The sequence below is a fragment of the Scophthalmus maximus genome, chromosome 22 (genome assembly GCF_022379125.1).
Source record: "Scophthalmus maximus strain ysfricsl-2021 chromosome 22, ASM2237912v1, whole genome shotgun sequence".
Lineage (NCBI taxonomy): Eukaryota > Metazoa > Chordata > Actinopteri > Pleuronectiformes > Scophthalmidae > Scophthalmus > Scophthalmus maximus.
Window position 1 is genome coordinate 11828814 of NC_061536.1, and position 12485 is coordinate 11841298.

The 12485-nt window shown below is 48.4% G+C and overlaps 1 protein-coding gene across 6 annotated transcripts in view; it reads right to left on the reverse strand.

The window, feature by feature from the left end:
- Positions 1–12485, reverse strand: part of rbms3 (RNA binding motif, single stranded interacting protein) — a 243058-nt gene that overhangs the window by 129189 nt on the left and 101384 nt on the right. For all 6 annotated transcript variants that reach the window (XM_035620611.2, XM_035620605.2, XM_035620607.2 and 3 more), the window contains one exon: positions 6581–6738. In XM_035620611.2, coding sequence (XP_035476504.1) covers positions 6581–6738 — 158 coding nt within the window. The remainder of the gene's footprint in view (positions 1–6580; positions 6739–12485) is intronic.

The window sequence follows — 12485 nt, forward strand, 5'->3', positions numbered from 1 at the left end:
GCGCTCAGATCTGCAGTTGCACACACGGTATGTGTTGCAATTCTTTATCTTTACAATGTCGTACGAGTATTTATCCTAGCATATTTCTTTCCTTTTTAGCTGTTTTAGCGCATTGTGGTGTTTTTATTTCTCTTTTCTTTGTTTCTGAAAAAAAAAACTGAATCTGCAATCTTGGCAAGATTTACTATTAATAAAATATACTTTTTTTTACATTAAAGTCAACATATACCACATCTAAGGTATGTGAGAGGTAGAGGAAGTGTAAGAAGTAAATATGAGGTATATAATTTCTTGAAGTTAAAAAAAATATTTTAGGCAAAAATGGATTTCTGGATTCATTTAATAAAAAAAAATGAATGAGCCAGTGGCCATTTGTGAAAAGTTACACATTAGTAGATACATGTGACTCATTATGGAATTCACATGGACCTGACTTGGTGGATTGATCCAATGTCACACAAAGTGACACAGACTAAATTGACGGAGCACAATTTCCCTCATTAAAGCTCAGAGGCAATCTGAATTTTTAAACCTTCTACTATCGGAGATCCCATAATGTGAAGATTATAATTTCTCTCTCTTTTAATTTAACTCTCCAACAATGAATCCTGAACACCCGCAGAAACTTTTAAACACCTTCTCCTCCTTCATAAATTGCTTGAGCGCAGTTGCCGCGTTGTTGCTGGAAGCTACTGCATAATTCATTCCGATTAGGCCCCAACCAGACGGAGAGGGTTTCATTGAAGCCAACACCTAGAGGGTTAGGAATGCTGCACCCTTTATTTTTTCACAAAGTAAACGCAAAGATATGTACATGCTATTTAAATACATTGGCTTCAATATAGGAAATCAGTACATATATTATCATATAAGCAAATGTGTTACTTAAGACAAGGAGAGGGTTCCGGTTCAACTTTGGAGGCATTTGGCCAAAATGTGTCATCGTCACCATGTTGGGATTCACTGTAGATGAAGGCCACTAAGTGTCCATCAGGACTTTTCCTACCTCTGTTCATCTCTTTCACTATAGCTGTGTATGTCATTGTATTCATATTTATATTTATGCCTCGATATCGTCTCTGCGTCGTTTTAAAATTCCTTTCATTTGGTTTCCTATTTTTAGCCACCAGCCTTCTTATTATACCTCTCTCAAAACGATTCCACTTTCATGACGCTCGGGTTCTCTTTCTTCATTCTGTCCTCTTCCCTCTTTCTTCTGTCAGAACACTCTTTCCCCGCGGGAATTTATTTTTCACGTGTCAACTTCTCTCCCAGAATCAAATAGATTTCAAATCATGAACGGTAAAAAAAGTTTTAACTTGTTAGTCTCCAAATATTGTACCTTCAAATGAGCAAATTGATTTCTATTTTTGGCATCTTCTGGTGCAATTCTGAGCGGTGAGAGGGGTGATGGTGAAATTCAGGAAGTTCAGGTCCTTTGAAGCCGGACTGCAGTACCTCTGCTCACACTGCTTCTCCCCTCTGACAGGATTTTGTGAAGCGGAGGGGATCGGCCGGCTTTGATAGCTAGACAGCTAATGTCAAGAGTAGACCTCGGAGAGTCATTAGGGATAATGTGCCACTGCTGAGTGCCCAGGCCTCTGCTTCATAAAAACAGGTGGTCCCAGGGTCACCCCTCCCTTCTCCTCCCCTCAATTTCTCTACGTAGCATAGCTCATGGCTCCCTCCTTCCCCCTCTCGCCTTCTCCAGCTCCCCCCCCCCCCCTCCCTCCATCCCTCCCCCCTCCCTCCCTCCCTCCTCCATTCCCTCGGCACACACGGGAAAGGTTATTTGGACAATTGACGGTGATTAGCTCTTGATTTGGCTCGCTCAGTCCGTTTGATCAGGCTGTGGCACGGAGGCGGAGGCCAGGACGAGCGAGGGGTGCAGCTGTGACTCGGCCACGGCCGAAAATTGGTTGCGGAGAGGGGGGGTGAGAAGGGGGTAGGGTTGGAGAGGAAGAGGAGGGGCAAGGAGTTTAGGTACCTCTGGGGTCCTTTGCTTTCTTGGCAGTTTGAGTTATGGATTTAGGCTGCTGGCAGGGAAAATGTGAACTGTATGTCCCTGTTATTCCAGTTGTGGGCCCTCGTAAAAAAAAAAAAAAGCTCTCTTTCTTCCTTTAAACAGTTTGTCCTAAAACCTGCCTCCATTCCCTCTACGCCTCTCCTGGGTGGTGGATTGCTAACAAGAAAAATGTAGGCGCTACCTCATACCTGGCGGGTGGAATGGGTTATAAACTCTGCTTTGCCCTGAAGTGTTTGGGGCCGTATTGGTTTTGTTGGCTCGGTTGGATGTTTTGGCCCCATCCATCGTTGGGTTGGACGGGGCTTGGTGTTGGGCTCGGGGTTGGCGCAGTGCCTCAACCTGGCTGGTTAGGGCCAAGGAATTTTTCTCACAGTAACGGCTGTTCCATCCATCCCTCCACCCATCCCTTCATCCATCCATCCACTCATACGGGCCTCTCGGTATCTGGGTGTTGGGCCAACAAATCCCCACTCCATTCCTTTGGCCTCTCCTCTACGCCCATATATCAGGTTGACGGCTGCAGGGAACCCGACATCCAGCCAGCTGAACAAAACAGAGATTAAGCACCCACCCGAATCCATTTAATTACTCGTTCAACAGCTCTCGACATGTAACTCTGGCTGCTGTGAGAACTTTGGTGTTCTCCGGCCTTCACTTTTGCTCCCAGCGACCACAGTGGGGTTCGGCTGAAGGAGGTGGCTGGTCAAAACGAAAAAATCTGGTCACCCGGTGACTCAAATAATGGCATACTTTTGTCGTTGTTTACCGCGTGTTTGTGTCTGGACAATTTTAGGGCTCGGTTGCCAGGGCGTGTACGGCCGGGGGCGGAAGTCAGCTGAAACGGTCCGTGTTAACATGACATCACATCTGTAGACATCTGTAAATACATCTGTTCCCTCACTGACAAGTGTTGTCAGCATCTGGAAGAGAGCACCGAAGAGAACAATAACAACACAAAAAAATCCCTCCAGCATCTCGGTACAAATGGTGCATTACTGTCAGAATATAGGACATCCTGCTGTTAATGGGCTAACACACTAATGTCATGTTTTTACGGAGAGAGTATCTTTTGAGTCAGTAATCATGTAAATATAAATTGTATAAAATGAACATTGACCAAAAACGAGCAACAAGTTTTGATGTATTTGTTTCAATGTACATTTTCAAAACTACTGTATTCCTGTTCCCTTGATGAGGGTTACTGAACATGTGATGAGTTCACAAACACGGGGGGGGGGGAGGGGGTTACGGCCCCTGTAGGAGGCATTTATTTTTCTGGCATCTCTCGGGCGATGTGCAACCGCCTCCAATCAGAAGCGACAACATGGCCCGATGTCAAGAATGCATCAGTTCGGCGGCGGCATGTTTGCTTTTGAGATATCGGTGAGCCGGGGCGGCCGGAGCTGCCTTTCAACGTGGGAGACACAACAAACCTGGACCCAGGAATCAGGTTTTTACTACAAGCAAGAGTAAATGCACACACACACACACACACACACACACACACACACACACACACACACACACACACACACACACACACACACACACACACACACACACACACACACACACACACACACACACACACACACACACACACACACAGAGTAAGCCTTGAGAGAGCAGAGAGACCTGTGATACTGATGAGGAAAAATTGCCGGGCCAGCTAATGTGATTGAAAGTCCCAGAGTTCTCATTTTCCTAAAACTACAGCACATTTAGTGAGCGTTTATGTTCAACACGGAGTCTCCCTGGGAACGCTGATGGGCTGAGGGGCCAGGGGAGGAGGAGGAGGAGGAGGAGGGGGCGGGGGTTGCAGGGTGCCGCAGACTGCGGAACAGTCTCCATGACCTTTTCTAGAATGCTGCCACCCGCCAGCCAGCCACTGAAACACGGCCTGGCTAATTAAAGTTTCAGTGGCGCTGGATTTTCACTGGCACACCTCAAGCAACCTCGGGGCCTCTCATGCAGGCGGTACGCGCAGGAGGAAGGTAATGGGAAATATAGGGAAAGAGAGAGAGAGGAAGCTGAACGAGGAGATCCAAGCAGTAACAGACTAAGTCAGTAGCTTTCCATTACACACAGGAGAAAAGGCTATAGTATATATTAGAATGCAAATCTAAACTCACAAACATGCAAACTCCCCGGGTATTTTACATAAGCCGCCCGACGCGGTTCGCCCTTCCGACCAGTTATGCTCAAAACATCCGAGATCATTTCGGAATTAGAAAAATTGAAATTGAAACTGCGCGTCTGGAGTTTGACCGGGCGACTGCGAGAGCAAGAGCGAGAGAAACGCGCGGCGTCGAAAAAACGCTGAGTGCTCCTCCCGAATCTTATCGGTGCGCAGCCTCTCCGGCGGATGGAATTTCGATGGGGTCAGTGTCGAGAATAAACGCGTGACTTATGACACGGTCCCACCAGGAGCATTACCAAATACACTGGACAGCGTGTTCCCGTCTCCAAAGGATCCGTGAACAATTGTCCGCGTTTGACCAGGACATTTCTGGGGAAAAAAAAAAAAAAGAGAGAGAGAAATGGCCAAGAGGAGGTTATGCAACTGGACAGACTCGCTCATGGCCTGTATTTCACAATCTGCTGGCCTTGTCTCCATTAATGAACTTGACCCCCCCCCCCCTCCCTTTTTCACCAGTTTGGAAGTGAAGGGGCCTAATGGAGCCGAACAAAGCTGCTTGTGTGTGTGTGTGTGTGTGTGTTTGTGTGTGTGTGTGTGTGTGTGCGTGTGTGTGTGTGCGTGTGTGTGTGTGTGAGAGAGAGACACAGACACAGAGAGGGAGAAGGCCCCTGTGACTGTGTGTTACAGCTTGATGAGGTCTTGGTCTGTGATTCCTGGGGGACGTGGTCCAATCTAAGCTTTATTCTGCCTTATTAAGCCGTGTGCAGGCAGGTAGGGGTGTGTGTGTGTGTGTGTGTGTGTGTGTGTGTGTGTGTGTGTGTGTGTGTGTGTGTGTGTGTGTGTGTGTGTTCTCCACACACACACACACAAAGCATTTGGCAGATTTTTACGAGTGCCGTGTGTGTGTGTGTGTGTGTGTGTGTGTGTGTGTGTGTGTGTCTCTAAAATACACTCAGTTTAATGGGGTGTGCAGGGTATTGTACGTGGGCCCTCTTTCATGCCTATGAGCGCCGAGCGTTTTCAGTTTGATCAGCTTGACATTTAAGAGCTTTAATATGTCATTTGCTTGTATACTGTACGGCGGCGCCTGTCTAACACAATGACAAATACATAATAACGATGATAAAAATTGACTTTATTTATGTAGCACTTTTCTTCACAAAGGAAAAAAAAAGGGGAAATTAAAAGAGCAGCAGTCAAAACAAGAGAAATGTTCGTGAATCGGGAGCCAATAAAATGAAGTTATGCCCAAAAATACAGCACGATACATGTCAGACCTATGTCGACTATGTAATAAAATAACCCTCCTTGGTCGCCAGCTGTGATCCAGGACTAACCAGCAGAGCTTCATCCGCAGATCGATGTGAGGGTTTGTGACGTAGTTTGGATCTGGAACATTTATTGCCATAAAAGTGACGAGTAGTGTTTTGAAATCAAAGCAGAATTTAAGAGGAAACCAGTGTAAGTTGGCAAGTGTAGGAGCAATGTGTTCCTATTTTTCTCTGTGTATCCGAGCTGCAGTGTTCTGAATTAGTTGGAGATTTTTGGGAGACGTATCTTGAAGTAGTTTGCACTTTGCACACTATGCACTTGTACCTCATCATATTTTTGTCCAAAAAAGCTCAGGAAGAGACTTATTATCCCAACCACAAATTGATAAAACAAGTTGTAGGCTGGTGAGCTGACTGCATCTGGTCGCCAGGTGGATCGACCTTGATTGACATTCAACTTGGCTCCGTGGTTTGATGCCCACGAGCTCCAGCTACTGTAAAAAATCTTCTTCTGTTTCCGAACGCAGATTGTTTTTTCCGTCTCGTCTAAGTACAACATCATCTGCACAAAATGTCTCTCGTGTCTCCGGGCTGTCAGCTATTTATTCAGCGAGTTACTGAAATATGATCTTGTCAGGGGGGCGGGGGGGGGGAATCTCCCCATTCGCCTTGTTTCGACTGTGGGAAGTTTTCCCTCTACGTCAAAAACATCTTTATCTCATTCCACTTGAAATACTGTCTCCATTGAAATGCTTTTAAAGATGGCAGCTGAAATTAAGAGCTCCGCTGTATATACACAGAGTGGATTTGACTCTTCCCCCACAACAATTACAGAGAGTATCAACTTTCTAACGGGGGGGAGATCACTGACAAATGATCATTTGTTCCTAATAACGTGGGATGTATGTTAAGATTAATATGGAAACTTCAAGTTTCCACATAATATAAATCAGTGTGGACGACTTTTATGGAGGCTACAGTGACTTATGAGCTGGGAGGGCTTACTGTACCCCGGCATATGAGCAGACCACATAAGAACACAACTAATAAATCCCATGTTTACGACGGGATTTACAAAGTGGCACTGACAAGAGTGACAAGCGCGGGCCTCTGCAGTTAACTCTAATGGTTCCCAGCACTTACGGTTGGCAGAGTTTGATGAGGTCCTGGTCGGTGGTCCCGGGTGGCAGGCCTCGGATGTAGAGGTTGGTCTTGCTCAGCTGCTCCGCCCCTCCCTGGCTGCAGCTGTTGGTGCTGGGGCTGGGAGGAGCCATCGGGTGAGGGGGTGGAGCATAGGACTGCTGTGGGAGGAGAAAGGAAAATAGAAGATTTACCCACAAAAAGGACCAAAAAGGTGGCTTGAATTTTTAAAGACAAGGTAAGCGAAAGAAAACACAGTGGTGAAGGCGTGAAAATGGTAGACGCCACTGCTGCATTCACACCTATGGCGAAGGGAATTTTGCGTTAAGCCGCTGGATCATTTGTGTTTACAATAACAACCTACGAATATTCACCCGTTCTCCGCCGTCGGTGATGTCGAGAGGATCACAACGCTAATTGGAAAATATGAAATATCTAATTTTCACAATTAACAGTTCAATGTTTTTTTGCAATTATGAGAGAAGACAATTTAAGGGGTCGGCTGGAAAAAAAAAAAAAGAAGAGAGGAGACAAGATGAGGGGCGAAAAAAACCAGCAGCAAATATTAATGAGTAATATTCTGAGAGAGTAAATATCAAACCTCAGTCTCAAGAAAAAAAACTAATAAAACTCTGCACGATGACAATCACTTATATTTTTGTGTCATTCAGTGATGCAATAAATTTCTAACTGGTTCTTTGTCGGTGTGCTCATCGTTTCACTAAACGTGGGAGGAGGTAAAGATTTCACTAGATTTTTTATTTTTTTATCTTAAGCAAACATTTCACCAGGGAGAGAGTCTCTGAAATTAGACTTCATAAGACGCCCAGCAGCTTATGAACACTTCCTGCTCAGTGTTCATACCCTCAAAACCAATTTTAATATTTCCCCTGTAAAAACAATTTACACCTCCGAGGGTGTGACATTTTGATGCGCTAATCCTCTCCGGCCTATTTCACAAACATCTCAATATGAATGTTGTTGTTTTTTTCTCACCCCCCCCCCCCACCAAGTATAATCTCTATCGTAAATATATTAAAAAATACATTGGATGTGTGAGTTTCTCTTCCTGCCTCCTCTGCCTGTTGTGCTGTTAGTGTAGATTTATGGTATAGGAGTCAGGGGCCCCTGCTCACAGCCAGGTTATATCTCTATTGCAGGGACACTGCACACGGTGACAGAAAGAGAGAACCAGGGCCCCGTGGGCATGAGCGGCGAGAGAGGGAGAGGGAGAGAAAGACGATGCACACTGCAATAAAGTAAGTGAGTGATGGATGAAACGGAAAAGGAAGAGGGAAAAAAAAATGGCCAGGGTGAGGAGGAGAGGGGCACATGAATAAATTCCACCACCAGCTTCAGTTAACTATGTTAACCCTTCATCCTCCCCGGAGAGAAACCTCCAGACCTCGTACGTACGTACACACACACACACACACACACACACACACACACACACACACACACACACACACACACACACACACACACACACACACACACACACACACACACACACACACACACACACACACACACACACACACACACACACACACACACACACACCATTGGAACCCCCCGATCCGCCCCGCGCCTTAGCAGCGGTTTGCCGGAGCATGGCTGATTTGATGCGCTATTTTGAGCGCGTGTGCGCCGTGCCAGCGTGTCGCCTTCCACTCCTCAGACAAAGAGAGCCGGGGTCCCTGGAGCGTGGCGAGGGAGCCACGTCCATCAATGGACAGCTAATTACCACGCTGTGCTAAGTGGAACTGATGGGCAGCCCGCTCGCTGCGCTGGACGCACACACACACATGCCACACGATAACACAGAAACACCTTTCTTTTCTTTTTATTTCCCACACACACGCCCGGACGGTCTCAAGTTGTCCAAATCTCCTGTGAGTAAGGTTCCAATATCCTTCTTCCTTCCCCGTGCAGGCGCCTCGCACTGCTCTGGTCGCCGCGGTTCCACAGGCCAGTCTCTCTTCTCCACGCCGTGGCAGGAGAAGAGAGGAAATCTCAATCTCTGGAGTTCTCCACGGGAGTTATTGACTCCCACTGAAAGTCACAGGAACGTGCACAGCTGCAGTTGGAGCGTCGACTTTGAGGCTCTCACCTTCCCCCCTCCTCCTCCTCCTTTTTATTTTTTACCCCAGTCCACTTGTCTTAAATTATACACACGGTACCTCTCACATACAACATCACCGGTGCAACCAGGAGACGCTACACAGTTACCGTCAGCGCTGAAGGTTAATTGAAAGCCTTTCACAAGCTTTCTTTTTTCTTTTCTTTTTTTTTCAGTAATATTCACAGCACTCCCACTCCCACTCCTCCTCCTCCTCCTCCTCCTCCCACTCCTCCTCCCCCTCCTCCTCCTCCTCCTCCTCCTCCTCCCACTCCTCCTCCCCCTCCTCCTCCTCCTCCTCCTCCTCCCACTCCTCCTCCCCCTCCTCCTCCTCCTCCCTCGGCTCCAGGCTTGGCTCGCATCCTGGGCTTTGGAATTCACGTGTCCCGCCCAATCGATTTGCTTTCATTTTTTAAGGTCAGGAGCTCAAATCTTACACAATGAGGCATGGAGGGTCAGAACCAGCTCATTACTTACAGTGCTGGGCGAGAGGGCAGAGAGCGAGGTTATCCAAGGGGAAAGGGAAAAAGACTGCAACAGTCCCCCCCCCCCCCCCCTTCTCCCTCATCTCCCCCAGGGATGAATGATGGAATGGGTGCCGAAGGTCTCGGAGGAACGGAGACCGTTGGATGGGGTGGAGTGTCTTTTTTTCTTCTTCTCGCATTCCTGAGAACTTGAGGATTTAATGGCGGCTTTTGATTTTTATTCTGGACAAAATTAATAAAGGGGAAACTGTTGAGAGCCAAAGTGTAGATATGTCGTTTAACTGCAATAAAAACAGGCCTAAAAAATAAATGTCACATTGTCATTTTAACGGGTTGTGTCCAGCGTTGTGCTTACGGCTGCTTTCAGACACGCATTCAAGTGCAGACATTTTCCAGGCATCTTCCGGACTGGCTGGTGCGTGAGAAGGCAAATGTCGCCCCCGGGCAATTTTGCGGAACTTTTCCTGCAATTTCCCGAATCTGTCCGAGTGAGAATACAGCAGGAGAACCTCCGGAGGATTCACCGTGAGCCAGAGATGACTGTGAACGGAAAAAACGCTGATCTCTCCGGCGGAGTTATCGGAGCTGCCACCGAATGCTCCGGACATTTTCCCGCTGCAGCGAACGCGTCTGACTCGGACAATGTCCTGCTGCCTTCGTCAAGAATGGACGTCAAACTCCGGGCTAAAAGCAGCTCATGTGCATATAAATGCTTGAGCTTGAAAAAAAGGGGAAATTACCATCACATACACACACACTGTGCCACAGAAATGTTTCCCCCCTTTTATGGTTTTAAATCATGTTTTCTCTCGGTTTCCTCCGGTCGCCCCCGACTGGAGGTTAACAACTGATCATGTTTATCTTCCCGGACTCTGTTTACCCTCCGCCTGTCGGGCCGGCAATATCCGGCTTCTCAAATATATAATAAATAGGGGTCTCGTGTGTCAGAGTGATGGGGATCGAACACGGCACTTGACAAAGCGCAGCTCGCCAAAAGAGGAGATGGGGGGGGGGGGGGGGGGATAAACTAACGGGGGATTTTTGAAAAAGAGATTAAATGGAGAAAGGGACGAGGGTGCGGGAGAACATCTTGGCTATGACACTTCTCTGCAGGTGGTAAATGAAAACCCCCCCCCATTTTCTCCCCCTCCCTCCTCCACACCAGTGTCACATGCTGCCACAGACGCTTCACCGGGGGGATTTCAATTTGCCGCACCGCGTTTTGGACGAGCGCGATGGTTTACACGGGCCCAATGTACCGAGCCCGGCGTGCAGCGGTGACGCGGCGGCAGGATGTTTATGGGTGTATTTAGTGAGGATGATAAATCTGGCGCGCGTTACACCGGCTGAGGGCCACTATGGCGCCGCGCTGCACATCCTATACAAGGTGTTGGTGTTGTACAGCCTCTGCACCTTGCAATGTAATCTGAGAATAATCTCAGGGGATTTAAATGTGTTTATTTGACTTTAGAAATGCGACGATTGCCCCACACTTAACCCTCCAGTTTATCTAAAGGGGAAAAACAAGTGGTTTGCACCAACGAGGACCATTAACAATGAAATAGAAAAAGACTGGAAAATCAATTACGTGACGGAGTCAACTTCCAGCTTTAACGACGTGGCGTATGTGCAGGTATAGCACCGGGTAACTTGGGGTTCCCCTGTTTTCTCCAAGTCGACCGCGTCCGCCAGATAAAGTGGTTCCCTGCCTGTGGAACAATTGCGGAAGCATTCCATGTGGGTGAACTCGCTTGGCCAAGACGCGGACGAGCTAAAGCCGTAATTGGAACGCAAGCGCGGGTTTTTGCGGCTTCCCTGCCTTCTCTGCCGAGCGCGGCTGCGACTGGAGGGCAGGCGGCCGTGCACCAGCGTGCTAATTGGCCACTGATTTATAGGAGGCCGGAGCGGCCAGCGGGAGCCGGCTCAACGCTGGCACGGGGCCAGGCGAGGCCACGCTGTCAATACCAGTAAACCAACCCAACCCCAGCCCCAAAAACACCACCCCCCACCCCCCAGCCCCCACGGCCAGAGCACCACCACTCCGGATCAGCCGTCACCAATGCAGGAGGGTGTGAGTGAGCGGGGGCGCACGTTGATGTGTGTGTTTTCTGTTCTGTGCGTTTGTTTTCCACGTGTCACTTGAGTCTCACACGGGAAAAACTAATCCACGCACGCACACACACACACACACACACACACACACACGCAAGCCGTCTCCTTAAATTGAAGAACAAAGCCTCTCAGTTTATCCTCCATTAATTCACGCTGGCAAAGTCTCTGCAAAGACACTTAAAGACGAGCGCAGTCCCGGAGGCGTCTCTCTTCCGAAAAACTGCCAGAACCAACGGGAGAGCTGTTTCCACGCCTCGCTCGTTCGCTCTTTGTCTGCGTCCGTCGAGGCAAAGCCATACAGCCGCGGGAGTGGATAGCAAATCAACCCCCGGCTCACCTGGGGAAAGAATGCAGCACCGCTGATTCCGTCCAGCCAAAGGTAACACGACAAGGAAGGACTGAGGACGCTCTGTATGCAAGGAGGACGAGAGGCCAGGAGGGAAGAAGGCGATGCGGTCTCAGGTATGAAGGCGTTGGAGCCAGCCAAGGCCTGCGAGAGCGGCCGAACCAGGAAAAAAAGAGGGCGAATGAGAAAGAAGACAGATGACTTTGACTATCTAGTTCTCTCTGGGCGTCCAACAGCCCGCTGCAAAAACACAACAAAGCCCTGGGATCCGGGACGCTGGACGGTGACGCAGGGGGGGCTAATTTCAAATGCGCTGACTGTTCCATCTACGGTTTTCTGTCGAAGCAGGAGACGGAGCTCTTCCTCTCTTCCCGCTGTTTTCTCCGTCTCGCCTTTCTCGCCGCCGCCGTCTCCTCCTCCTCTTCTTTTCTTCAGGTCATTTCACTCCCTCTCTCTTGCAGGGGCCTCTCCTTCCCGCCCGGCTTCTCTTTCGGGGGCAGAGGAGCGAGATCCGGAGCCGGAGATGAAATACAGACCACATCTCTCCCAAGCCGGGAGATAGGATGCATATATGTCATCGGACAGTGAGGACGAGAGCCATGGAGGTAAACTGGAGATGCTTTGTGCGGCAGCACTGTTTAAAACACAGAGTCGTGCGGGGGGATGACATCATGTGGAAATAAAGTTTCGGCTTAGAAACGCATCATTTTACCACGCGGAAGCTGCCGGCAAACTTATTGGAAAATCGTTTTTGTGCCATCAGCTCGTGTAAATCTGGGAAACAAAGGGCGGCACAAGGATGGAGTCGGAATCGCAGAGCTTTTTTTAAAATGAACCCTA